Raw genomic sequence first — 25,750 nt, 5'->3', positions numbered from 1 at the left:
TGAGGATATTACATACAGCCTGCTATGTCATTGTGACTGAGCATATTACATACAGCCTACTATGTCATTGTGACTGAGGATATTACATACAGCCTACTATGTCATTGTGACTGAGGATATTACATACAGCCTACTATGTCATTGTGACTGAGGATATTACATACATCCTACTATGTCATTGTGACTGAGGATATTACATACAGCCTGCTATGTCATTGTGACTGAGCATATTACATACAGCCTGCTATGTCATTGTGACTGAGGATATTACATACAGCCTGCTATGTCATTGTGACTGAGGATATTACATACAGCCTACTATGTCATTGTGACTGAGGATATTACATACAGCCTACTATGTCATTGTGACTGAGGATATTACATACAGCCTGCTATGTCATTGTGACTGAGGATATTACATACAGCCTACTATGTCATTGTGACTGAGGATATTACATACAGCCTACTATGTCATTGTGACTGAGGATATTACAGTGAAAACGGAGGTTATTTATTTGTCTATTGAGTCGTTTTGTGATTAGAGCTAGGAGTTTTTGCCCTGACAAGGAAAAACTCTTGGCTCTAATGGTACTAGGGCCTAGTACTCCAGCCGGAAGTTCTTCCTGGTCAGCTTACAGGGTCAGGTAAAATTCCTGGGCCTATATATAATGCAAATCAGGACGTCATTGTAAATCAGCATTTGCTCTTACAGTAACTTACTTGCATGGTCAAATAAATAAATACAAGTTGGGGTAACTGAATGTTCCTGGCTGTGTGTTTCCTGCCTGTGTTCCAGACTGCCCTACGGGCTCTGACATCATCCCCATCGTGGCTGGCGTGGTGGCGGGCATCGTCCTGATCGGCCTGGCTTTGCTTCTCATCTGGAAGCTGCTCATGATCATCCACGACAGGAGAGAGTTCGCCAAGTTTGAGAAGGAGAAGATGAATGCTAAATGGGACACGGTAAGGGAGTGGAGATGGTAGATAGAGGACGCAAGAAGCCATTTTGGAGAACTATTCAGTATGGCCCATAATGGGGATGATGATGATGTACTTTTGCAGGTCCTAGTTTGTATTCTCCCTGACTGTAATTTCAGTAGGTTGAATGAGATGTGGAAAACTGGTGTTATAGATATGGCCACTGTGTGAATCTCTTACACAGAGAACAGACTCCTGAAGGAACACAGAATTGGAAATGTTTTACTTTCTTTTAACCTTTGATGACTATGAGAGACCTGTTGCTTTTGACGATGACTTACACATTTTTCCACAGTCCTACCCAACAGTTTGTTTAAAATGTTCATAAAACCCTGTAGTTTTAAGTCATCTCTGTGCAAAATACAGCTATGAAAAAATGAATCATTTTTGGAATGCGAAGGTCTGGACACACATCTGTCTTTTCATGGGAGTGGCTACAGCAGCTTAGTTTGTTCTGTGTTATGCTTCAACCTAGTGGTGTGTTATCCACACAGCAGGAGAGGTTCAATTCCAGACAGCTGGCAGGGTTTGAAATGCTTAATGATTCAGCTCATCCTGATTACTCCCAGTCAGACCAGCCACATGTGATAGCCTCTCTGTTCTGGTGACATGGGCAGGGCACTGAGGCTTCTGGGCCCTCTCATTATGGTACATGGAGAAGACACCAGACCTAAATGACTGTATGAGAGAGCCGACTGACCTGACTTGATACAGTACCAGTCAAAAGTTTGGACACCTACTCATTCAAGGGTTTTTCTTTATTTTTCACGATTCTCTACGTTCTGGAATAATAGGGAAGACATCAAAACTATGAAATAGCACATATGGAATCATGTAGTTACCAAAAAAGTGTTTAACAAATCAAAATATATTTGAGATTCTTCAAAGTAGCCACCCTTTGCCTTGATGACAGCTTTGCACACTCTTGGCATTCTCTCAACCAGTTTCATTAGGTAGTCACCTGGAGTGCCTTGTTAAGTTAATTTGTTGAATTGATTTCCTTCTTAATGCATTTGAGCCAATCAGTTGTTGTGACAAAGTAGGGGTGGTATAATGAAGATAGCCCTATTTGGTAAAAGACCAAGTCCATATTATGGCAAGAATAGCTCAAATAAGCAAAGAGAAACAACAGTCCATCATTAGTTTAAGACATGAAGGTCAGTCAATCCGGAAAATTTCAAGAACTTTGAACAAGTGCAGTCTCAAAAACCATCAAGCACTATGATGAAACTGGCTCTCATGAGGACCGCCACAGGTAAGGAAGACCCAGTTACCTCTGCTGCAGAGGACAAGTTCATTAGTTACCAGTCTCAGAAATTGCAGCCCAAATAAATGCTTCAGAGTTCAAGTAAGACACATCTCAACATCAACTGTTCAGAGACTGTGTGAATCAGGCCTTCCTGGTCTAATTGCTGCAAATAAACCACTACTAAAAGATACCAATAAGAAGAAGACTTCCTTGGGCCAAGAAACACAAGCAATGGACATTAGACCAGTGGAAATCTGACCTTTGGTCTAAAGAGTCCAAATTTGAGGTTTTTGATTCCAATCGCTGTGTCTTTGTGAGATGCAGAGTAGGTGAACGGATGATCTCCACAAGTGTGGTTCTGGTTCCCACCATTAAGCATGGAGGAGGTTGTGTGAAGATGCTTCGCTGGTGACACTGTGGGTGATTTATTTAGAATTCAAGGCACACTTAACCAGCATGGCTACCACAGCGTTCTGCAGCGATACGCCATCCCATCTGATTTGCGCTTAGTGGGAATATAATTTGTTTTTCAACAGGACAATGACCCAACCCACACATCCAGGCTGTGTAAGGGCTATTTGACCAAGAAGGAGAGTGATGGAGTGCTGCATCAGATGACCTGGCCTCTACAATCACCCGACCTCAACCCAATTGAGATGGTTTGGGATGAGTTGGACCGCAGAGTGAAGGAAAAGCAGCCAACAAGTGCTCAGCATATGTGGGAACTCCTTCAAGACTGTTGGAAAAGCATTCCAGGTGAAGCTGGTTGAGAGAATGCCAAGTGTGTGTAAAGCTGTCATTAAGGCAAAGGGTGGCTACATTAAGGCAAAGGGTGGCTATTAAGAATCTAAAATATATTTTCATTTGTTTATCCCTTTTTTTGTTACTACATGATTCCATGTGTTATTTCATAGTTTTGATGTCTTCACTATTATTCCACAATGTAGAAAATTGTTTTAAAAAATAAAGAAAAAACGTTGAATGCGTAGGTGTGTCAACTTTTGACTGGTACCGTATAAAAGGGGCATGTACCCAGCACTGTAAGATGATTTTCAAAGGGAGATGATCAACCTGGGGCGGCAGGTAGCCTAGTGGTTAGGGCGTTGGACTAGCAAATGGAAGGCTGCAAGATCAAATCCCTGAGCTGACAAGGTAAAAATCTGTCTTTCTGCCTTTGAATAAGGCAGTTAACCCACTGTTCCTAGGCCGTCATTGAAAATAAGAATTTGTTCTCAAGTGACTCGCCTAGTTAAATAAAGGTACAAATTTGTAAAAACTCTGAGTCTTGGATCTTGATGTAGAAACACCCCTTTTTCAGGGGATTCATTTTTTCACTTCTTTGTCATATCATTGTTTCATTCCTTCTCATTTGTCTTCACCCATGCTTTCCATTTCATTCTCTGTTTCCTGTTCTTAATTGTCTGTCCCACTCTCTCAACCCATAGCAAGAGAATCCAATTTACAAGATCCCCATTAAAAAGTTCCAGAATCCAAACTATGGACATAAAGCTGTGGATCTATAAGTTTGTATTTAATTTCCCTCTCCTCTGTTTTCCTGCATGGGTTTCCTGTTTGTTTATATGTATGTTTGTCAACTTACTGTAAACTGTCACTTCTTCATCCATCTCATTATTTCTGTCTTTCATTTGGTCTCTTTGAGCCAAATAAGACAGTTGATGAAACTGTGCAGAAAGATCCATATGAGGGGATATTAAAACCCACAATATCTATTGTTTTGTTAGTCAACACAAGCCGTCCCGTCTGTTAGTAGTTTAAATGGAGGTAAGTATTAACAGGTGGTCACGTGTAGGCCCAGTACACTTCAGTTTAAGTTTAGTATTTATATCATATTTAATTCTACAGTATGATGGAAATGGCATGTTGTGACTGTGACGTTTGTTGATATCTCTTCTAAAAGTGTTCCCTGGATGACAACACAAATGCTCACTCACAATGACAGCAACGTATCCAGGTGATAGCACGATCAGTTAGAAAGATCTGTCCAAAGAATGCTTCATAATCATTTGATATTCTCAATGGATGGCTCTGATTTTGTTGTGGTGTTTTTTTCCTAATAAATTTGTTGCAGCTGTGTTCACACGACTGACATGTTATGTGACAGGTATTATGACTGACTGTACATTACAATTATAACATTTTCTCCTTGTTTCTCTTGGGCCTTCCAGGGCGAAAACCCTATCTACAAGAGTGCTGTTACGACAGTGGTCAACCCCAAATATGAAGGCAAATGATGGAGCTTGAAAAACACTGTATGCAAATATAGTTATAGGCGATCGAGGGTGAGAGGGATAGTGGCATGGGAGGGGGGATTCATTGTATGTATTTTGTCATTTCTTATTTTTGTTGCTTCAGTATTATAACATTACATTTGGTCAATACATTTGGTATGTTTACTAACATTTTATTTTCTATGCATTATCTTTTTTTAAGTAAAGTTATGTGTATATACTTTTAAGATTATTTCATTTCTTGAACCACTGTTTGAAATGAAGGTTTTTGCCACAGAACTGGTATGGGCAAAGGGTTTTACCTTTCAAAGACAACATCTGTACTCCAAATGGCACCCTATTCCCTTTATAGTGCACTACTTTTGACGATGGCCAATGGGCTCTGATCAAAAGTAGTTAACTACTGTATATAGGAAATAGAGACATTTGGAATGAGGAAATTGAGTTTCAGACAGGACCTGAGGCTAAAGCATACCTTTTGCATTGTGGTTATAGAGTATTTTTTTTCAGCCAAAGGGTACAGTATATATGTAGTAAACACATTGATTTGTGTATAAAATAGTCATCCATTAAGCAGGATTACAAGAATCTGGATTTATCATTGAGAGCGGTTTTTAAAGATGAATTTAGCACATCAATCACATAATTGTCAATCATAGAAAACCATTGGTTGACTCTAACCTTGTCATCAGATAACATGTAATGTGTGAAGAAGTGCTATTACATTGATGTTTTAAAAGTGATCATTGCACTATTGATGAGTACAAGTTTGCATTGCGAAAGGACTGACAAGACTAAGTATACATTATGTCATAAGACTGTCATCAAGTCTATTTTAAAGGGATTGAAAACCACTTGTATTAATGGGATAAAATCATCTAAATCAATGAATTACACAATCAATTGACATGTCTTCTTTATGTGACAAAATTTGAAGTTTAATTTATTTTTAGTATAATAGTTATATTCTAAAAGACGTCAGTATTCAACATCATTCTTTCTGTGCTCATTCCAAGCAAAGCCAAATATGGCTTCATTGCAAAGCCTTCCTGTTGGGCACAGACGTCAATTCAACATCTATTCCACATTGGTTCTATGTCATTTCGATGAAATGACATGAAAACAACGTTGATTCAACCAATGTGTTTCATGTTGATCAATGTTAAAAATTGTGACCTTTGTTCTGAAATCACTGGGCCTTTCATCTGTAACAGTGTTTGTGTGAAATCAGTATTGAAGTAAAAGGCCTCTTGGAATGTGTTTTTAAAATACTAAAATCTCTCAAAATACCACATCTTGTTTTTAAAGTGCCTTATTAAGGCACACATGTCAAGTGTGTGCAGGATGAAGAAAAACGTTTTTTTGAAAATTCGGAGGGTGTACAATGCTGCAATTGTGGTGGGAATCACATTCTTGAGTCCCCCGGGGTGCCCTGTCAGGGTGAAGGAGGTCGAGGTAGCTGTCCAGCGGATCTCCTATGCGGAGACAGTGGAAATTGTTGGAGGAAATGGAGATGAGGATGACATGGTAGTGGATGCCCCGCAGCTTGCTGAGAAAGTCGTTCATCAGTTAAAGGATCCTGAAACACCGATTGTTAAGTAGTGGATTTTGTTGCATTTAATTGCGCTGGTGATTCATTGTACTGGCCAAACAACCAAGAAATCTAAGAAACGGGACATTGTGAAACCTAAAAGGTTTTTGGATCTCCAGGACTTCACAGCCAAGACATTGCAGGGAATATTATCTGAAGATGTTTCCCTCTCAGGTCCCAGAGGCTGTGTAGAGATCTGAGTAGGAAGACAGACTGTTATAATTTTGGTTTTGTTTACGTTTTTTCCTCTTTTTCGGAGTTAAAGCGTCAGTTTTCACCCCACTCAGTAGGTGGCGGCAATACACCATAATAGGATGTAGTCCACTGTAAAACCCCACAGAAGAAGTATTATTATTCTCCAGCCTAGTGTAGGATCAGATAGGGCCAAGTAGCGGAATAGTGGTGAGGTTTTTAATGGGTGTAGGGTTAGTTGGTAGGGCAATTTTCTTCCTTTTTCTGTTATAAAGTCTAATGAATTCACACTCCATAATAGTAGGCGGAAACACAGGGATAGATAAGACAACATTTACTAATAGAGCCCCACAGTGGCCCTCTCATAATACCCCAAAAACCTAGCGGTCAGACAGGGAAATAGTTCTAATAATTTCTTCCACCATTTATTCCTCCTATAGGGGATTTTAGAAATGCTGAAAATAAAGATGGTGTTGTGTGTAGGCTTACCCTGGTGTGACGTTTTGATAAATGTAAATCTCTTTCAGACAAGGTGACTTGTATCAATACATTCGGCTCTATTTAATTTATGCTAATTAGCATCAAAGTAGACTACAAATCTCTGCAAGCTCCAGAACGTAATCTCTAGCTTTCACTTTTGCAAACAGGTATTGTTTAAATTTCAAACTTGCCCAAAACAGTTGACAGAATTGTCAATTTAAAGAAATGTAGCCAATTTATTCATTACTACATTTAGCTAACATTAGATAGTTAATCCAGAGATTCTTACCTTTGCCTCGATTTGCCAGTCTCATCCAGATCATCATGGAATTTGTAGTTCTGTATGATACCCACATAAGTAGGTGATTACAGCATTTCATTTGGGGGGGGTTGTGAATACAGGCAAATATATTGATAAAGGGCATGTTGTCTGAGAGAGATTTACAGTTATCAAAACGTCACACCAGGTTAAGCATACATGAAACACCGCCCTCATTTTAAGTGTTTCTAAAATTACCCTATGTAAAAAAGCAATGGTGGAGAAACGATTGGAACCATTTCCCTGTTAGACCGTTAGGTTGTATGGGTATGACTCATGCTGTGGCGCTCTATATAGGGAGGATGTGACCTGCCTCACTCCAGTACAGTAGGTGGCGGTCCATGGCTCTTTGAGGTGGTTGCGATCTGCCAATTCAAATTTAAAGAAGAAGTCTCATTAGCTAGCTGACAACTCTTCTAGGGTGTATTTTTACAACTCTCAGTTGAAGTACAAGTATAGTCTATAGATCGCATAGGAAGATGGAAGACGACGTTTTAACAACACTGAAAATATTAATAATTGGAGAAAGTGGCGTTGGGAAGTCCAGGTAAGAATGCTGGTAGCTAACAGTAGCTGGAACGATTAGCTAGGAGCCCTGTTGTCTCGTTAAAAAATGACCATGTTTTCGTGCTGTGTCTGTTAAACAGATCGCTTGAGTGTTAACCAAGCAACAAAAAAAACATGTTGTTAGATCATAGTACACTGGCTAATGTAACAATCTTTTGCTGTGCCACATCAGCTAGCTAACGTTAGCTAGCTTACGATATGGAACGGGTGACGTAATTGATGTGATGAGTTGGAGGTGTTGCAACGAGTTATTTTCACACAGCTAACGTCTTAATATGCCTTTTAATCGTCACTTCGGTAGGAGTGAGTTCTGTAAGATTAAATTAAAAAACATCATTTTTGATTGCAGTATACAAATAACTAGATTCATGCTTTAATAACAGGTAGCCTAGTGGTTAGAGGGTTGGGCTAGTAACAGAAAGGTTGCTAGATCGAATCCCTGAGCTGACAAGGTAAAAACCTGTCGTTCTGCCCCTGAACAAGGCAGAACTGTTCCTAGGCCGTCATTGTAAATAAAAATCTGTTCTTAACTGACTTGCTAAGTTAAATATATTTTTATAGGAAAAGTGTCAGTGAAGTGATCAATTTGAGTGTAATTCAATTCACGGGTTATGTTAGATTAATCTAATCAAGACTGGACATTTGACACTTCCAATATGACAGCGAGGTTTATCTAGGCCTATGCCCTGAGTGAGACCCAGCGAGTCTAAAAGGCCTATGTCAAGGCCAATGCCTTAGCAATAGCTAAAGAGTTTGGCCAACTCAGCAGAGAGAGTTTGAATCTTAATGGGTGCCATGATGGCAACAAGTTCCAAGAATAAATTCTAGCAATATGGCAAAGTAGGATGTTATTGTCATGGAATGTTACCAAGCTGTGTATATCTCTGGCTTTAGTCTCTAGACTGCTAGAAAGAATTCTGGTATGTCTGAGTGAGCCTTGAACCATCAAATAGTAGGGCTATGTTATATTACTAAAGCATGAGGACTAGTGCACCTGCACTGCTCGACCCAGCAGTCAGACGTACTTTTCATTTAAGGCCTTTGGTTCAGACCAGACAGCCTTCAGTTTCTCAAAAGAATCAAATAAATGTGTTTTTTAATTGAAGAAAGACCAACACTCACTGCAACTCCCGAGTGTCGCGGCAGTCTAAGGCACTGCAGTGCAAGGGTACTGGTTCGAATTCAGGCTGTGTGCAAGAGTCCACTACAGTCCACAGTTCAAATCCAGGCTGTATCACATCCGGATGTGATTGGGAGTCCCATAGGGCGGTGCACAATTGGCCCAGTGTCGTCCGGGGTAGGCCGTCATTGTAAATAAGAATGTGTTCTTAACTGGCTTGCCTAGTTAAATAAAGGTTACATTTAAAAAATAAACTGGATATTCCTTCCACCTGACTGGCCAGAGACACTCTCAAAATGCATCTGCATCAAGGGACAAATAGTTATTTTCTAAGATTTTAAGCCTTTTCAAGCCTTTTTTTGTATTTTAGCGAGATTAGCAATGAGATGGATGTTAAAAAAAATGTTACCTTTATTTATCCAGGTCGACTCAATTTAAGAACAAATTCTTATTTACAAGGACGGCCTGGAATTTGTTCTTGGGACTTATGGTGCCATCATTGCACCCATTTAAGATTGTAACTCTCAGCTGTGTTGGCCAAACTCTTTAGCTGTAGCTAAGGTCTTGGCATAGGCCTAAGATATATCAGACTCAGGACACAAAGGCCTAGCTAAACCCTGCTGTTATATTGGATGTGTCAAATGTTCAATTTTGACCAAATTCATCTAACACCTGAATTGACTGAATCAAACACGTTTCCAAATAAAACAGCAGCTTAAATATTTGTATGCTATCAGCAAAATGATTGTTCTGATTTATTATTACAAAACTCACTTGTACTGAAGTGACTTAAAGCATATTAAGATGTTAGTTGTGTGAAAATAACTCTATGCAGTCATCCTTGTTGTTGCAACACCTCCAACTCATCACTAACGTTAGCTATGAATGTTGGCCAAGGCTAGTGTTTCATCTGCCCATTTTGGATTACTGCCTCAACCTTGAATTGAAGTATTGTTAAAATGTAATGGCATATGATTACTCAATCTTCATTACTGACATTGTCCATATATTTTTTTTTAATCATTTATTGATTAAATAAATGCATGATCTCATTCTCAAATATCCCCTCCCTCTCTTCCTAGGTCTTCAAATCATTAGAAATCTCTCTGGCAGAGAATATGGGTTTTATTTTACCGGGCAAATTGGTCTGTTGCACTGCGCTTGTGCTATTATGTAGGCTAAGTAACAACATTGCTACTGAGGTATCAGGATACTGACATAAAACTATGACCAGTCGTTCTTCTGACATTCCATCTGATAAATCATTTCCATGTGGATGAAGAAAATGAGTGTATGGTTGAATAAGAAAATTAGAGTATCTGGCTATTATCTGTGCTTGGGTTGACTGGAAATAAGGATTAGCTAGCTACATTATTAGCCCTGTGATTCAGTTCTTAGCACTTGATTAGTGACTCAACTGAACCCTGACCCTCTGAACACCAACCGATGATGTCATCTGGTTGTTAGTGTATTTAATATGTAGGCTAATAGCTATGTGCTCATGGCTATTTGCTTTTGTGGAAGTTGCCCTCATTTCAAATGTGTTGTACAGTACTGTAAAAACGACACCATTGTAATTGTGCAAGGCTAAAATGGAAATGATACAAATTAATGTATTTGTCCTTTTCTCTTTTGCAGTCTTCTCTTGAGATTCACAGATGACACATTTGATCCAGAACTAGCAGCAACAATAGGTAAGACCTTCTGAAGGCAGTGTCACTAGCCCTCTATAACCCACACACATGATAGTCAGTATCATTAGTATCATCTTGTTTCAGTGACAGCTCCACTGATTGATCCCGGGTTAGCTAGGATTAGGAGCCCTTGTTGTCTCATTAAAACATGCCCAATAATTAAAGACAAACAGTGAGCACACACAAACCGTACTGGACAGGACCCCTCTTATCTGAGCTAAGCACCTGGTCAGTCCTGTACTAGGCTCATATGGGTATCAACAGTGTGAACAGACCAGGTAACAATAACTAGCTCACTGACTGGTATTCTGAATGAAAAGTATAGCTAATATCCCAACTATTTCAATAATCTACTTTCTAAATTTAACGGAATGAATTTGAGATACAGCCCGGTTTACAGTGAGTGAGTTCATTCAACTGGTGGTGAAATGCATGGTTTGGGAAATGGAGAATTCCTTTTCTTCCAGGATCTGCAAATGATATCAGAATTCAAAACTGTATTAAACATTAGACTCTTCAAGGACACCCCTATTATTTCTTTCAGGTAGCCTTGAGACAGTTAACATCCAGGAGTCTTAGTGAAAGACAGGCTCAAAATTCATAGCGCTATTGATTACTTAGAATGGGAGACACAAATGGAATAGTGTTGTTTTTTTCTACAATAAGAAGTTCTTATAGCTGACTGCACAATGTCGTCTTTGTTAAAACAACCATACGTGCCTGTGGAATCCCAGAGAGAAAGTTCGACGTAATAAAACAATTTTTCGGGTAGGCATGCCTCGCTCCTATTTTACTTGGCCAACTCAATATCTTTGCCAAACAGATGTCCCCATAGAAGTTTAGCTATACTCCCCACATTGACACAAGTCCCTTGTGATTTGTGGTTTGAAAACCACTGGTATCCCTCAATTCCTGCTTGCTCCTTTCTTCCTTTGTATAAAGTAAAAGTTCAATCTACACTTGTCAATATCTGGCATATTAGCATAAGCATACCGTGGTCTCTTATTTGAGTCTTGCTGTAATTCTGTGCCAGCATGTTACAAATCTGTATCGGAACATGTGGTTTGTAGCGCCCCTTTGACATTTAAACAGAGCCATTTACAAATAAAACAACCTCCCTTATCATCCAACTACTTTCTCTCTTAAATACGGTGATAAGAAGCTTTGGCCTCAGGTGTACCGGTACTCATGAATAAATACAGAGACTCAGATTTGAGGACACAGGTCGTCTGTGATCAGTTAAAATGCTTTGCCACTACTACTGTTTTGGTGCATGTGGTTGTTGTACTTAGTGTGCTGTCTGTGTGAGTTATGGAGTGTTATACAACGGGTGGCTCTAATGCGGATTGGTTAAAACCGCATTCCAGTCGGTGTATATTCCACAAATTACCATATGCGGCTAAATCTATTATATTAAAATGACTACTTACTTTGTTCCGTCTGACTGCGCAATCCACTGTCTCATCAGCCCAGCCAGGCACTTTCTAAACTTGATCTCTACTATGAAAAGCATCTAGACATTATCTCACATTTCTCACATTTCACGTTTCAACATCAGAGATTTGTTTAAACCTTGCGGTCTGCCTCTTGGACATTTGCAACATTGTTTCGATCTTCAGCTGTCCCATTAATGGACGTTTCGGGACGAGACAAACACAGGAAGGCAGAGTTTCTCAGCCAGTCGAAATCATGAATCGGCTGGCATCATTTTTATCGATATATCTATACAAAGAAATGTAAATTGTGGAAAAAAGGTGAAACGAAGTGCAGCTAGTTTGTGGTCTTTCCAGCTTCAGTTTGAAGTGATTGTGTTAGCTGTGTTGTTCACTAGCTCCTCTGAACAACAGTGTCCTGACAATTAAGCACATTTTCTAAGCCAGGTGAGATCGCACTTTTTGACGTGACTGTAAGTTACCCGTAGTTGGCAAGCTAACAAGCAAGGGATAAGAACGTTGTCAGTATGGCAATAGAACATTTAGAGTCGCGTCCATAGATATAGAACAAAATGAATGAGCGACTGGGTCGCGTCTCTAGCAACCAAACCGATAGAACGAACGACCAGCCATCTAGTCCAGATTTGTGTCTGGACTAGATCTTGTGGAAGGATGAAATGGTATCCATAAATTAATCAAAATATTTTTTTTTTAATGAAAATGTCAAGCATTATTTAAATATGTTGGTAACCCATTGTATACAAGTGATAATGCCCTCGAAACCGGCGTTGGAGGATACATTGGCTCGGTTTGCCGGCCCTCGACTTCGTTTCGGGCCTATCGCCCATGCCAATGTATCCTCCAAACACAGGCTTCTCGCGCATTATTTTACATCAAAACCACATAATTTAGTGGGTTGCAGGGTCGAAGAAAAGAGCTCCATCACGTACCTTTTTATTAATAAACAAACCATGTTTACGTGAGTTGCCGATTCCAGTTTCTGGCAGACGTACTCGGCACGTTTCAGGTCGTCCGTAAAGAGTTTAGTCCGCAGCACAACAGCCCTACCTTGACTACACCACACTGATTGTCAGTTATTGTTGGCTTGGTGATGTATGAACCAGATGCTGCATTATGGCAATGACTGTACTGTTGTCTACACTGTAGTGGGTGCTAAATACCATGGTCCGTAGGGATAAACAAAGAGCGAGAGGACATGCTTGACACTCTTTTGGGTGTAGGAGGAGGGCAGGGTGAGGAGATGAGTCCATCTCGTCTTCACTCCTCTTTGTTTTGGCTCTTGTCTGGAGCCTGGTCCAGACACAAAAACAACCCCATCTTAAGCATACGTTTTTCCTGATAAATCTTTCAGTGTGTGCTAAAACTATGGACAATACGTCCAGCCAAACCCTTCATGCTATGTGCGCTGAAAGAAGCCATAGAGATTTACGCGTCATGTGTGACGAGCTTTTATTTTGATGTATTTTCGACCGAAGAAAAGGGGATTTCAAAGAATGAATCATGGCACTTCTGAGCGACAACACAGGTGGAGTTTTTTTTAATAGAAATTTGCTATATTTTTCTTTACATATTCAACCACATATTCCCCACACAATTTTAAATCAGGACACGCATCAAAATTTAAGTGCACAAAGCTCCGCCCCTCTCTGACTTGTGAAAATATCCGATTTAGTTTAGACATGCATTGTGTGGTACATGTAGGCCCTAAGTTATGTATGTTTTGACCATTTTAAATGAGTCAAGTTCATTTGTCTTCTTGATTCATATTCTTGGCGTATATGACCTGTGTGATGACTCAACTCACCAGGCACACATTTATGATGAAGACATCGTCTTCGATTGGGGGTGCTCCGGGTATTCGTACATTCTGAGCGTTGTCGGATTGTCAGTTTTGTAAATGCTTTCGGAGCGCACCCTAGACGCTTTGACCTAGGAATAGGGTTGATCCGAGTGTTCTGACTTCACAACGGCAGTCAAGCCCCCAAGCAAACTGGCTAACGTTGTCTAGTTTGTTAGCTACTTCCAGACACAAATGAGAACACCTCACTCTGAGCATTTACTCTCCCTAGTAGAGCTGGTTAGGCTGTTCATGTTAACCAGAGCTTTGGTGACTGTAACTGTGCTGCTGGCAACAAATGAATTACGCTTTTTGCTAACATTTACCAACACCGGCCATATTCAATGGGTGTTGAGCATTTGTAAAATTCTGCACTCTGACACTCACAGGCCAGAGTGCTCTGAAATCTGAAGATAGCCAGAGTGAATTTACGAACGCACCATGAATGTGTGTTTCTCTCTGTTTCTTACGCAGGCGTTGATTTCAAAGTGAAGACCATCTCAGTGGATGGGAACAAGGCAAAGTTGGCAATATGGGTAAGTAGTCCTCCACACACACACACACTGTCCCTTTCAAAACTGACTGGAAAATTCTGGAAAGGAGTTAGTATGAGGTGTGGGCCTACGTTATTGTTGTCGACAACTCCTAGGGATGGCTAGTAAAAAAGAGAATCTAATTGCTTAACTTCCACTTAACAAATGATTCACTTAACCTCCACAAGATGGTGCTGATGTACATCATTCTGAGCACCAATGACAAATGGCTGTCAAATCGCTCTTTATGCTTTAGTCCTTGTCCTCCATCACTTTTTATGGTTCTGTCTTAGTCACACCACCATATTTTCCTCCCCATGTGTCCAGAGCCTGACAGCGGAGAGGGTTATGGCTGTGTTATGTGTCCAGAGCTGTTGTGTTTTGATGTGCCCATGGCTTTAATGGTTATGGTTATGTTTTGCAGGACACGGCTGGCCAGGAGCGTTTCCGAACCCTGACACCTAGTTATTACCGCGGCGCGCAGGGAGTCATCCTGGGTGAGCAAACAACTTCATCATTCAGACCTCTACCCCTTTAGACACATTCAGCCACTGCAGGTCTGGACAGCCACCTTTTAAAGACTGATAGCTTTTCATCCTGTCCTCTTCCTTACTCTCTGGAACTGACATTATTGCTCTTCGCTAGAGCAGACATCCTCCAGAGCCTACAGCATACCCGGAGGCTATGATAGTGTGGCTAACACCATGGATGCAGTAGAACTGGCTTTCTAAACAAGTGTTGTATGTCCTCATCAGTTTTAGTCCGGTGGCTAAGTGTCCGATTTTGGGTGAATTGTGGCTTTTTTGTCATATAGAGATGGCGCATTTCACACACATTCCTAGTAGTAGCAGAACCATTGTTGATACGCAGCTCAGGACTACTTCATGATAGAACACTAACACATTCTTGTGATGTGGGGGGTTGAAACATGGTTTTAAAGGTCAAAGGTCCCGCCCTCAGTTACAGTATGTCCTGCAGTCATCTGCTGACAGAGATACAATGTTTTTGACCGAGCACCTCACCCCTTGTCTCTTCCTCAGTGTATGATGTAACACGACGGGATACTTTCACCAAGCTGGACAACTGGCTCAATGAGCTGGAGACGTACTGCACAAGGAATGACCTTGTCAAGATGCTGGTTGGGAACAAAATTGATAAGGTGAGTCTGTTTGTTTGTGTACAGTGTGTCATTTAGGCTAGAATTGTGCTATAATCAGTGGTTAATGTTTGTTGATACTTACTATGTAACAAGGCTTCCCCCCCCTCATAGAATCAACACATTCTATATACAGGGAATTTCTTGTTTTTCAGTTATCCTCTATTCATTGTATTGACTTACCCCAAACCAATATCCCCTTTTTTCTTGATTTTCTAAGTTTAGATCATACCCCAGTATTTCCCCTGTATTATTTTATTCAAAATGTATTATATTGTATATACATATATTTTATTTACAAAACTCGTAGTAATGCATCTAACTGACTACACAACGTAGTCTTTGTTAAAACAACCATGCCTACCTGTGGACCCCCCCCAACCCTCTCCTGCTACCCTTGCCACCACTGCTGAAAAAATATCCTGGGGGAACCACTGCGCTGGTGTATATTTGAAACATTCTTCAGTACTTGGTGTAGTATGTTCCTAGTTTACAGATTGAGCTGGAATGTAATGTGAATAATATTGCCTCCCAACCTGGTTGGGCTGAGAGAAGAGGGCTCGTCACATTTTAACATATCCCGAGCCCATGTGAAAACACTCGCATGTTCAACCAAATGTTATCTCTGGGTTTAGTTCCCTGAGTCTGTGTTTAAAAAAACAACAACATTGTAATTGGATTGAAATGTATCCTGCTGGCTCTGTCTTCCGCCATAGTAGGTCCTTTGTTTGTTGTTTCTTAACCCTGTAGGAGAATATAACATTATAGTAGACATCATGTACATTACTGGTCTTTAGCTGTGGTACTGACTAGACTCTCCTACACTATATGTACAAAAGTATGTGGACACTCCTTGAAATTAGTGTATTCGGCTATTTCACACACCGATTGCTGACGGCCATGCAATCTCCATAGACAAACATTGGCAGTAGAATGGCCTTACTGAAGAGCTTAGTGACTTTCAACGTGGCACTGTCATAGGATGCCACCTTTCCAACAAGTCAATTTGTAACATTTCTGCCCTGCTAGAGCTGCCCCGGGGAACTGCAAATGCTGTTATTGTGAAGTGGAAACGTCTAGGAGCACACAGCACGTAAAAATCATCTTTCCTTGGTTGCAACACCCACCACTGAGTTCTAAACTGCCTCTGGAATCAATTTCGGCACAAGAACTTTTCAACAGGAGCTTCATGAAATGGGTTTCCATGGCCGAGCAGCCGCACACAAGCCTAAGATCGCCATGCGCAATGCCAAGTGTCGGTTGGCGTGTTGTAAAGCTCGCCGTCATTGGACTCTGAAGCAGTGGAAACGTGTTCTCTGGAGTGATGAATCACACTTCACCATCTGGCAGTCCGATGGACGAATCTGGGTTTGGCGGATGCCAGGAGAACACTACCTGTCTTAATGCATAGTGCCAACTCTAAGGTTTGGAGGAGTAATGGTCTGGGGCTGTTTTTCATGGTTTAGGCTAGGCCCCTTGGTTCTATTGAAGGGAAATCTTAACGCTACAGCATAAAATAACACTCTAGACGATTCTGTGACTCTTTGTGGGAACAGTTTAGGGAAGGCCCTTTCCTGTTTCAGCATGATAATGCTCCTGTGCGCAAATCGAGGTCCATACAAAAATGGTTTGTCGAGATCAATGTGGAAGAACTTGACTGGTCTGCACAGAGCCCTGACCTCAACCCCATCAAACACATTTGAGATGAATTGGAAAGCCGACTGCGAGCCAGGCATAATTGCCCAACATCAGTGCCCGACCTCCCTAATGTTCTTGTGGCTGAATGGAAGCAAGTCTCCGCAGCAACGTTCCAACATCTAGTGGAAAAGCATTTCACGAAAAGTGGAGGCTGTTATAGCTTAAAGGGGGGACCAACTCCATATTAATGCCCGTGATTTTGGAATGAGATGTTTGACGAGCAGGTGTCCACATACTTTTGTAGTGTGTGTTTCCCGTGTACCCAGCCCAGTCACATTCACAGTAGCTGACAGGTAAACTGGACAGACTTCATAAAAGATTACTCTTCTTTGTTTTAGGAAAACCATGAACTAGACAGGAACGAAGGCCTGAAGTTTGCAAGAAAACATTCCATGCTGTTTATAGGTAAGTCGGGAGCTGGGAGGATTCCCCTCTCGGATGCGACTCGGGGCATGAGTTATGGCCCACCGTTATGCGGGGGAAACAGCTTTTTAAATACCTGTCATACCTGGACTGGAATGTCTGCCTGCTTCTATTCTTAGCCTTCTCTTTTTAATACCCTCTAACATCTTTCACTTTGTCTAAACCCCCCTTATGTGGACAAAGTTGTCTGATTTTATTTGAAATAAGCAATTTAATGACTTAAACCATTTTTTTGTCATTGTTACCATGTTTTTGCCTGTATTTAGTATAACATATTTTAGATAATTTTAATGATAACCATGTGGTAAATATACACTGTGTTAAAGAGCAGTGGGACCAACACTCATACATAATTGACTCGGAACAGAAGTTTATTCTGCCATTCCAGAGGCACCACTGATTTAGGAACCGTGTCAACTACTTTATTTTCTCTCCAATTTAAGAAACAACCATTTTGACCACTTTCAATTTTTACATTTACGTCATTTAGCAGACACTCTTACCCAGAGCAACTTACAGGAGCTATTAGGCTAAGTGCCTTGCTCAAGGGCACATCAACAGATTTTTCACCTAGTCATGGATTCGAACCAGTGTCCTTTTGGTTTGCTGGCACAAAGCTTTCAACCGCTAGGCTATCTGCCACTTTCATAAGATAAAATGTGTGTATGAAGTCTTTGTCCGAGTCTTTGTTATTCCAATCAGAACAGAAATGACTTCTACCAATCAATAGATACAGCTATTTTGAGCAACTTGTTCAAATTGTAGTACTCGGAGAGCACATTCTAGCTAAGCAATAACGCACAAGAGGCTGTGATAAACATAGTCCCAGGTAAATGACGTTGTTCGGTCCGACACGCAGCGGAGGCACACAATGTTCAGGAGAATTACCCTGTCTAGTTTCAGAGAAATGCAGCTGTGGAGGTCAGAAGCTAGATGACATGAAGGAGCAGCCAGTCACTGACAGTTGTTATGTCTGTCTGTATCCCTTCTTCCTCCTCTCCCCCTCTCTTTCTCTCCTACTTCCCCCCCACCCCCCTTTCTCTGGGCCAGAGGCCAGTGCTAAGACGCGTGATGGGGTCCAGTGTGCGTTTGAGGAGCTGGTTGAGAAGATCATCCAGACCCCTGGACTGTGGGAGAGCGAGACGCAGGGCCGAGGGGTCCAGCTGGGCCGGCAGGACCAGGTTGCAGGGGGTGGCTGTGGGGGTTACTGCTCCCTGGTATAGACCCACACTACATTCACACGCAACGCGCGCACATACGAAGCATAGACACTCATATACACACACACACATACGAAACGCACCCCACACACACACTCACTTGAAAGACACACCCAACCAAACACTCACACTGATGGCTGATGTCCTGCGATGAGGACTATGAAAGCTATAGTTTTCAGACTATTTCCCACATCAGCCCCTGAGGTGTGGAGTGAGGCAGGGCTGCTCATGACCAGCACCCTCCGCTCACTGGCTGTGATCATTCATAGGGATGTTGCTGTTTGCACACTTCCTGTTATCATGGCTATAATTCTGTTTTAAAGATACTGTCGGTCTTTCTGAAAATGAAATTAGTGTATGACTTGGTGGAATCGTGAGGTGGGGCACAGTACCATGGATAGCAGATGGGGGTATTATTTTCTAAATGAAAATAATATCACCATTTCTCAATTACGGTTGTATCGAGTTTTGTTTGTCCTCCCCCCTCAACACTTTTTTTCTTTGTAGAATTCCCCCCCCCCTCTCCTTTAACACTTTGTTCCTCTTAGCAAGGCAAGCTAGTGTGTGTTGACAGCTAGTGTGTGTTGGCTGCAGGGATGATTCTCCAGTGTGTCCATCTACCCTGTGTGATCATGCAACCTTGTTCTCCAGTGCTCGCCCTCCTAACAGCGCTGCAGATGATTTTCTTGTCAGGCCAAGCCGCCATGTATTCTCTCTCTCTTCTCTTTTTGTCTCTCTTCCACAAGCTGCCTCTTTTGTTCTGAAAATTATACAGTCACCATGTTTTTGGAACAAAGTTTTACAACTTTTCCTGACTTGGACTCAAAACTTTCAGCATTTTCTTGAAGGGTTTATAAATCAAACAGATTGGCACAGGAGGGTTGGCTATCCATTGTGTGTGTTATGAAAAAGAAACTAAACGAACCAACGCTGCATGTTTTGTTGGTTGTTCTAATGGGCTGTGACCAGCCTGGTTATCTGCCACTCGGACAGTTAAATATTAATATCAGTATCAGCGCTAGCGTCAGTCTTGCTTCAGCTTTTCATAATGTGTCCCTATATGGACACAATAAATTGAGTCATATGGGTGTTGGCATTGAAATCAAAGAAGGTGTAAGACCTGTTAAAAAAAAAAAAAAAGAGTTTTGCAATGCTCTGTCTCCACGTTCCATGTCCTTAGACCTTGCCTGTAGTTCTTGAGAGCCAGGAAGAATGTGTTGGGAAATGTAGTTTTGGGTGACCGTACCTATGGTATATTTGTCAGGAGTACACGGATGCCTTTACAGTATGTCTAATCAGAATATAATTATTTCTTATCCTTATTTGCATGTAGAGTTCTTTTAATTTTTCATGTTTGTTCTATCAATGCCTTGCAGAGACAGTTGCATTGTGTCCCAAATTGGCACCCTATTAACTATATAGTGCACTACTTTCAACCACCCTGGTCTAAAGTAGTGCACTATATAGAGAATTAGGGTGCCATCTCGGACACAAACTTGGACTGTATGAACCACACATACACAACAATTGAGTTAAATGTACCTTCATCCAGGACCTTGCACACAGGGTTTCGAGTAGACTGCATAGAGATGTTTTATTTGTCCTGAATGAACTAGACGTCTGCTTTATGATGGAAATGACAGAGGCTTTAACTCTTGAACGTGTTCTTTTCTGTTTATATGCGACAGCATATAAACACATTGTAAATTCATGTGTGTGTTTTGGAATACTTATGAAAATATGTATAATTCCTGTGTGGATTGTAAAATTTGAATGTATACATACTACAATTATAAAACCGCCCTATGTATTAAAGTGAATAAAGTAATTTTTAAAGGATTCTGAAGTTAATGCTTATTCCTGCCTGAGCTAAGGAGCCCTCGCCTACTGTAAAACAAAGGGCCAGATCCTATTAACTTAGTATAAATCTTCACACAGTACTTGTACTTCACCTCATCTGAGAAGTCTTCACAGAAAACGACCTAGACTACTTACCATGTTGGAAATGTCATCCTTTGGTGAGAACTGAAAAAGGGTTTATCTTAAAAGCCTGTTTTTGAATTCCACACGTTTACAGATCGAGCGGTAGATACAGTGGGGCAAAAAAAGTATTTAGTCAGCCACCAATTGTGCAAGTTCTCCCACTTAAAGATGAGAGGTCTGTAATTTTCATCATAGGTACACTTCCACTATGATAGACAAAAAGAGAAAGAAAATCACATTGTAGGATTTTTTTATGAATTTATTTGCAAATTATGGTGGAAAATAAGTATTTGGTCAATAATAAAAGTTTATCTCAATACTTTGTCATTGCCAACAAAGGGTATATAACAGAGGTCAAATGTTTTCTGTAAGTCTTCAAGGTTTTTACACTGTTGCTGGTATTTTGGCCCATTCCTCCATGCAGATCTCCTCAGTTGAATCTACATAAAGTTCTTCATACATGAGTTGTCATGCAGTCAATATGCTGTTCTGACCTTGTGTGCAAAGTCAGAGCAGTGATGTTTTGGGGCTGTTGCTGGGCAACACGGACTTTCAACTCCCTCCAAAGATTTTCTATGGTGTTGAGATCTGGAGACTGGCTAGGCCACTCCAGGACCTTGAAATGCTTCTTACGAAGCCACTTCGTTGCCCGGGCGGTGTGTTTGGGATCATTGTCATGATGAAAGACCCAGACACGTTTCATCTTCAATGCCCTTGCTGATGGAAGGAGGTTTTCACTCAATCTCACAATACATGGCCCCATTCATTCTTTCCTTTACACGGATCAGTCGTCCTGGTCCCTTTGCAGAAAAACAGCCCCAAAGCATGATGTTTCCACCCCCATGCTTCACAGTAGGTATGGTGTTCTTTGGATGCAAGTCATCATTCTTTGTCCTCCAAACACAACGAGTTGAGTTTTTACCAAAAAGTTATATTTTGGTTTCATCTGACCATATGACATTATCCCAATCTTCTTCTGGATCATCCAAATGCTCTCTAGCAAACTTCAGACGGGCCTGGACATGTACTGGCTTAAGCAGGGGGACACGTCTGGCACTGCAGGATTTGAGTCCCTGGCGGCGTAGTGTGTTACTGATGGTAGGCTTTGTTACTTTGGTCCCAGCTCTCTGCAGATCATTCACTAGGTCCCCCTGTGTGGTTCTGGGATTTTTGCTCACTGTTCTTCTGATCATTTTGACCCCACGGAGTGAGATCTTGCGTGGAGCCCCAGATCGAGGGAGATTATTAGTGGTCTTCCATGTCCTAATAATTGCTCCCACAGTTGATTTCTTCAAACCAAGCTGCTTACCTATTGCAGATTCAGTCTTCCCAGCCGGGTGCAGGTCTACAATTTTGTTTCTGGTGTCCTTTGACAGCTCTTTGGTCTTGGCCATAGTAGAGTTTGAAGTGTGACTGTTTGAGGTTGTGGACAGGTGTCTTTTATACTGATAACAAGTTCAAACAAGTGCCATTAATGCAGGTAACGAGTGGAGGACAGAGGAGCCTCTTAAAGAAGAAGTTACAGGTCTGTGAGAGCCAGAAATCTTGCTTGTTTGTAGGTGACCAAATACTTATTTTCCACCATAATTTGCAAATAAATTCATTTAAAAATCCTACAATGTGATTTTCTGGATTTTTTTTTTCCTTCTCACTTTGTCTGTCATAGTTGAAGTGCACCTATGATGAAAATTACAGGCCTCTCATCTTTTTAAGTGGGAGAACTTGCACAATTTGGTGGCTGACAATCGTTTTTTTGCCCCACTGTATGTGTTTGGTTTAAACACTTTTCGAGGACTCCTTACAGCTCCCTGTGATTTCTAAATCATCCTATGGGCAGCTGGTCAGGAAACCCACTAGTATTTCGCCTTGGTGCGGTGGCTTTGACTGGGATGTGCATCAGTCCTGTGTCATTATGAAAGGGCTGGCTTAACCCACTACCCTCAGTATTTCCTTGCTGCTCAGCGAAGCCTGTTAATCTGAAAACACAGACCTACAACATAACTGAAGGTCTGTAGCATCAACAGACCTAACCACTTCATTGTTATATTGAGAATCTGCTTTATTACACAGACCAGAGGTTTGTCAGTGCAGAAAGTACATTAGAAGGAACATTTTCCCAGAGGATTCTCAACCACCACCAACTCAAAACTCAAGACTTTGGTTCAAAAACTTTAGCTACATTTGATTGAGCCTGCCTGGCGCAATGGATCTAATCGACTAGCACAAGGTGCAAACTCTGCTCATCTTGCAGACCTCAATCTAATGCTCAAAGTTATCTGAAACTAAATAAATACTATTTGAACCGAGGTCTGACAATTGACCACCAGTGGGATATACAGTGCATTTGGAAAGTATTCAGACCCCGTGACTACATTTTGTTACGTTACAGCCTTATTCTAAAATGGATTCAATTGTTTTTCCACCTCATCAATCTACACACACTACCCCATAATGATAAAGCAAAAACGGGAATATCACATTTACATAAGTATTCAGACCCTTTACTTCAGCGATTACAGCCTCAAGTCTTTTTGGGTGTGACGCTACAAGCTTGGCACACCTGTATTTGGGGAGTTTCTCCCATTCTTCTCTGCAGATCCTATCAAGCATGCATTGTCAACCGTGGAACCTTACTTAGACAAGTGTGTTCCTTTCCAAGTCCTGTCCAATCAATTACATTTACCACAGGTGGACTCCAATCAAGTTGTAGAAACATCTCAGGGATGATCAATGGAAACAGAATGCACCTGAGCTCAATCTCATAGCAAAGGGTCTAAATACTTTAGTAAAATTATTTGTTTTCATTTTATGTAAATTAGGAAACAAATATTTTATCCATTTTTAGAATAAAGCTGTAATGTAACAAAATGTGGAAAAAGTCAAGGAGTCTGAATACTTTACGAATGCACAGTATGACACAGCCTGCCACCTTACGGCCACGTCCCATTGCATTCTCTTTCCACTTAACACTATTCAAATTTGTACTAGCAATAGTTTAGTATTATAACAGTATGTCGAAGTCCCAAATGGCACCCTATTCCCTACATAGTGCACCACTTTTGACCAGGTTGTGGCAGGTAGCCTAGTGGTTAGAGCTTTGGGACAGTAACCGAAAGGTTACTAGATGGAATCCCAGAGCTGACAAGGTTAACATCAGTCGTTCTGACCCTGAACAAGGCAGTTAGCCCACTGTTCTTAGGCCATCATTGTGAAGAAGAATTTGTTCTTAACTGACTTGCCTAGTTAAATAAAGGTTACGTTAAAAAATATGTGTCGCAGAAAATGTGTAGTCAGTCAGGTTTTTAAGGGACTGGGTTGAGACAGTCTGAGTGGCCAGCCGGGCTAAGCTAACAGAGTGGGTCTGTGTCTCATTAGCACGGGCTCCTCTCCGCCAGGCCGTATGGGTTTTGGGTTAGCGCTAGCTCAGACGAGCCTCTCAGGAGAGCCGTCATGCTGTCATGTGTAAAAATTTTACGAGACGTCGGGCATCGTTTCATAAGGTGTCGGGTTCCCAGACGTCACTCAGTTTGTCATGCTCGTTGTCGGTCTGCTATCAGTTAATTGTTTTGCCATGCTGACCAGAAGAAAGAATGGGGGAGAGAACAATTGAAAGGATCACGCTCTCTGTTACTGATGCTGGGAGAGATCTGAGTTATCGGGGGCCTTAAGGCTAATAGGTTAACCATGAGGATAGCCTCCTCTCCGCTCGGCGCCCACAAAGTGTTGTGTGTGAAAGTAATGGGGAGCACTGGTGAGTCGACATTGCAACAGGCCTTGTCTGAAAAGCTACTCCCTCCACACTATTGTGCCAACTTCAATCAAGCCGTATGTACCATGCTGGCTCTTATTCACATTGTCCCTTGCAACACAGTTCCAGTAGTTGGGTGGGTAGCCAGGCCGGAGCAGCAGGGCTTGGTTCGGCTCAGCTCAGTAAGTGTGAAAAGGGTGGTCTATAAGCAGGGCTGGGGAGTAACTGAGTAACTTATTTTTTAACTGTAATTTGTTATGTTACCAGCAACAATATTGTAATCAGATTACAGATACTTTGAAGAACTAGATGATTACTTCTTGGATTACTTCGCGATGTTTACGAGAAAAAAATACATTATGACACTTGTGCACAAGTTTTTAAGTTTGTTCCACCTCAGCGAGTCTGACCACAATTCAGAGACCACTATGATGACACAGCAAATAGGTTTGATGGATACTTTTTGTCTTCTAGGTTAAGGGAAAAACAATCCAAAAGTAAGTAATCAGATTACTGAGTTTAAGTAATCAACAAGTTATGTTACTGATTACAATTTTGGACTGATAACTTAAACGGATTACATTTAGAAAGTAACCTACGCAACCATGCCTATAAGGCACCTGTGCTTCTGCAAACTTTTCAAGTGTTGACGTTCTGAAGTGAGGTAGAGGAAAATGCCCCTCCATCCCTCCATCCTCCTTCCCTACCCTCTGAAGTCAGTAAGCTCCAGCTTCAGCCAAGCTCCCTGGCCTTCTCCTCTCTTAGGTTACCCCGTGTACGTCCCAAATGGCGCCCTATTCCCTATATATTACAGTACATTTGACCAGATCCCTATGGGCCATGGTCAAATGAAATGCACTATTAAGGAAATAGGGTGTGATTTGGGAAGCAACCTCTCTCTGTACCAGAAGCCTCTGAGGTAATGCAACCAACAGCCCCAGGACTGATGAGACTGTCAATGCAGGTGGAAACACACTAATTAGGTTGAATCTCCTGTTTAGATTGTCGTTTTACACTCTGTCACCTGTTATTTCATCAGGAGCTTCTTGTTTCACAATTTCAGTGGTCCCTCGGAGATGTATGGCCCTCCTTTTGTCCTATAATACTACTCCTTCACTCCCTCGATCTTCTCTACCCCCTCTCACACTCTCTCTACCTCCCTCTCTCTTTCTTTACCTCTCACTTTCTTTCTCTAACTCCCTCTCTCTTTCTGTACCTCCCTCTCTCTTTCTTTACCTCTCACTTTCTTTCTCTAACTC

The 25,750-nt window shown here is 41.3% G+C and overlaps 2 protein-coding genes across 4 annotated transcripts in view; both read left to right on the top strand.

The window, feature by feature from the left end:
* LOC118361575 (integrin beta-1-like) overlaps positions 1 to 5,639 on the top strand; it is a 97,530-nt gene extending 91,891 nt beyond the window's left edge. The window contains exons 15-16 of one of the 2 annotated variants that reach the window (XM_052483297.1): positions 797 to 963; positions 4,414 to 5,639. In XM_052483297.1, coding sequence (XP_052339257.1) covers positions 797 to 963; positions 4,414 to 4,479 — 233 coding nt within the window. In that variant the 3' untranslated portion in view covers positions 4,480 to 5,639. The remainder of the gene's footprint in view (positions 1 to 796; positions 964 to 4,413) is intronic. The other variant, XM_052483296.1, reaches the window with a different exon arrangement.
* A 1,733-nt stretch (positions 5,640 to 7,372) lies between these two features.
* On the top strand, positions 7,373 to 20,599 carry LOC118361573 (ras-related protein Rab-18-like). 2 transcript variants are annotated; one of them, XM_035741599.2, is made up of 7 exons: positions 7,373 to 7,605; positions 10,384 to 10,439; positions 14,205 to 14,266; positions 14,688 to 14,760; positions 15,304 to 15,422; positions 17,456 to 17,522; positions 18,591 to 20,599. In XM_035741599.2, exons 1-7 carry the CDS (start codon positions 7,538 to 7,540, stop codon positions 18,761 to 18,763), a joined length of 618 nt encoding a protein of 205 aa, XP_035597492.1. In that variant the 5' UTR covers positions 7,373 to 7,537; the 3' UTR covers positions 18,764 to 20,599. The 2 variants fall into 2 exon arrangements, with proteins under 2 accessions (XP_035597492.1, XP_035597493.1); XM_035741600.2 differs by lacking the exons at positions 7,373 to 7,605; positions 10,384 to 10,439 and adding an exon at positions 13,610 to 13,747.
* The last annotated feature ends 5,151 nt before the right edge of the window (positions 20,600 to 25,750 follow it).

This window comes from Oncorhynchus keta, chromosome 28 (assembly GCF_023373465.1).
Source record: "Oncorhynchus keta strain PuntledgeMale-10-30-2019 chromosome 28, Oket_V2, whole genome shotgun sequence".
Classification (NCBI taxonomy): Eukaryota; Metazoa; Chordata; class Actinopteri; order Salmoniformes; family Salmonidae; genus Oncorhynchus; species Oncorhynchus keta.
This window is presented reverse-complemented; position numbering and strand designations above follow the sequence as displayed.

Excerpts from the sequence above, each read along its gene's own strand:
- LOC118361573 (XM_035741599.2), top strand. The coding sequence starts at position 7,538 with ATGGAAGACGACGTTTTAACAACACTGAAAATATTAATAATTGGAGAA. Across the intron at positions 10,440-14,204 it reads AGAACTAGCAGCAACAATAG|GCGTTGATTTCAAAGTGAAG; the intron begins GTAAGACCTTCT and ends TTTCTTACGCAG. Across the intron at positions 15,423-17,455 it reads TTGGGAACAAAATTGATAAG|GAAAACCATGAACTAGACAG; the intron begins GTGAGTCTGTTT and ends TCTTTGTTTTAG.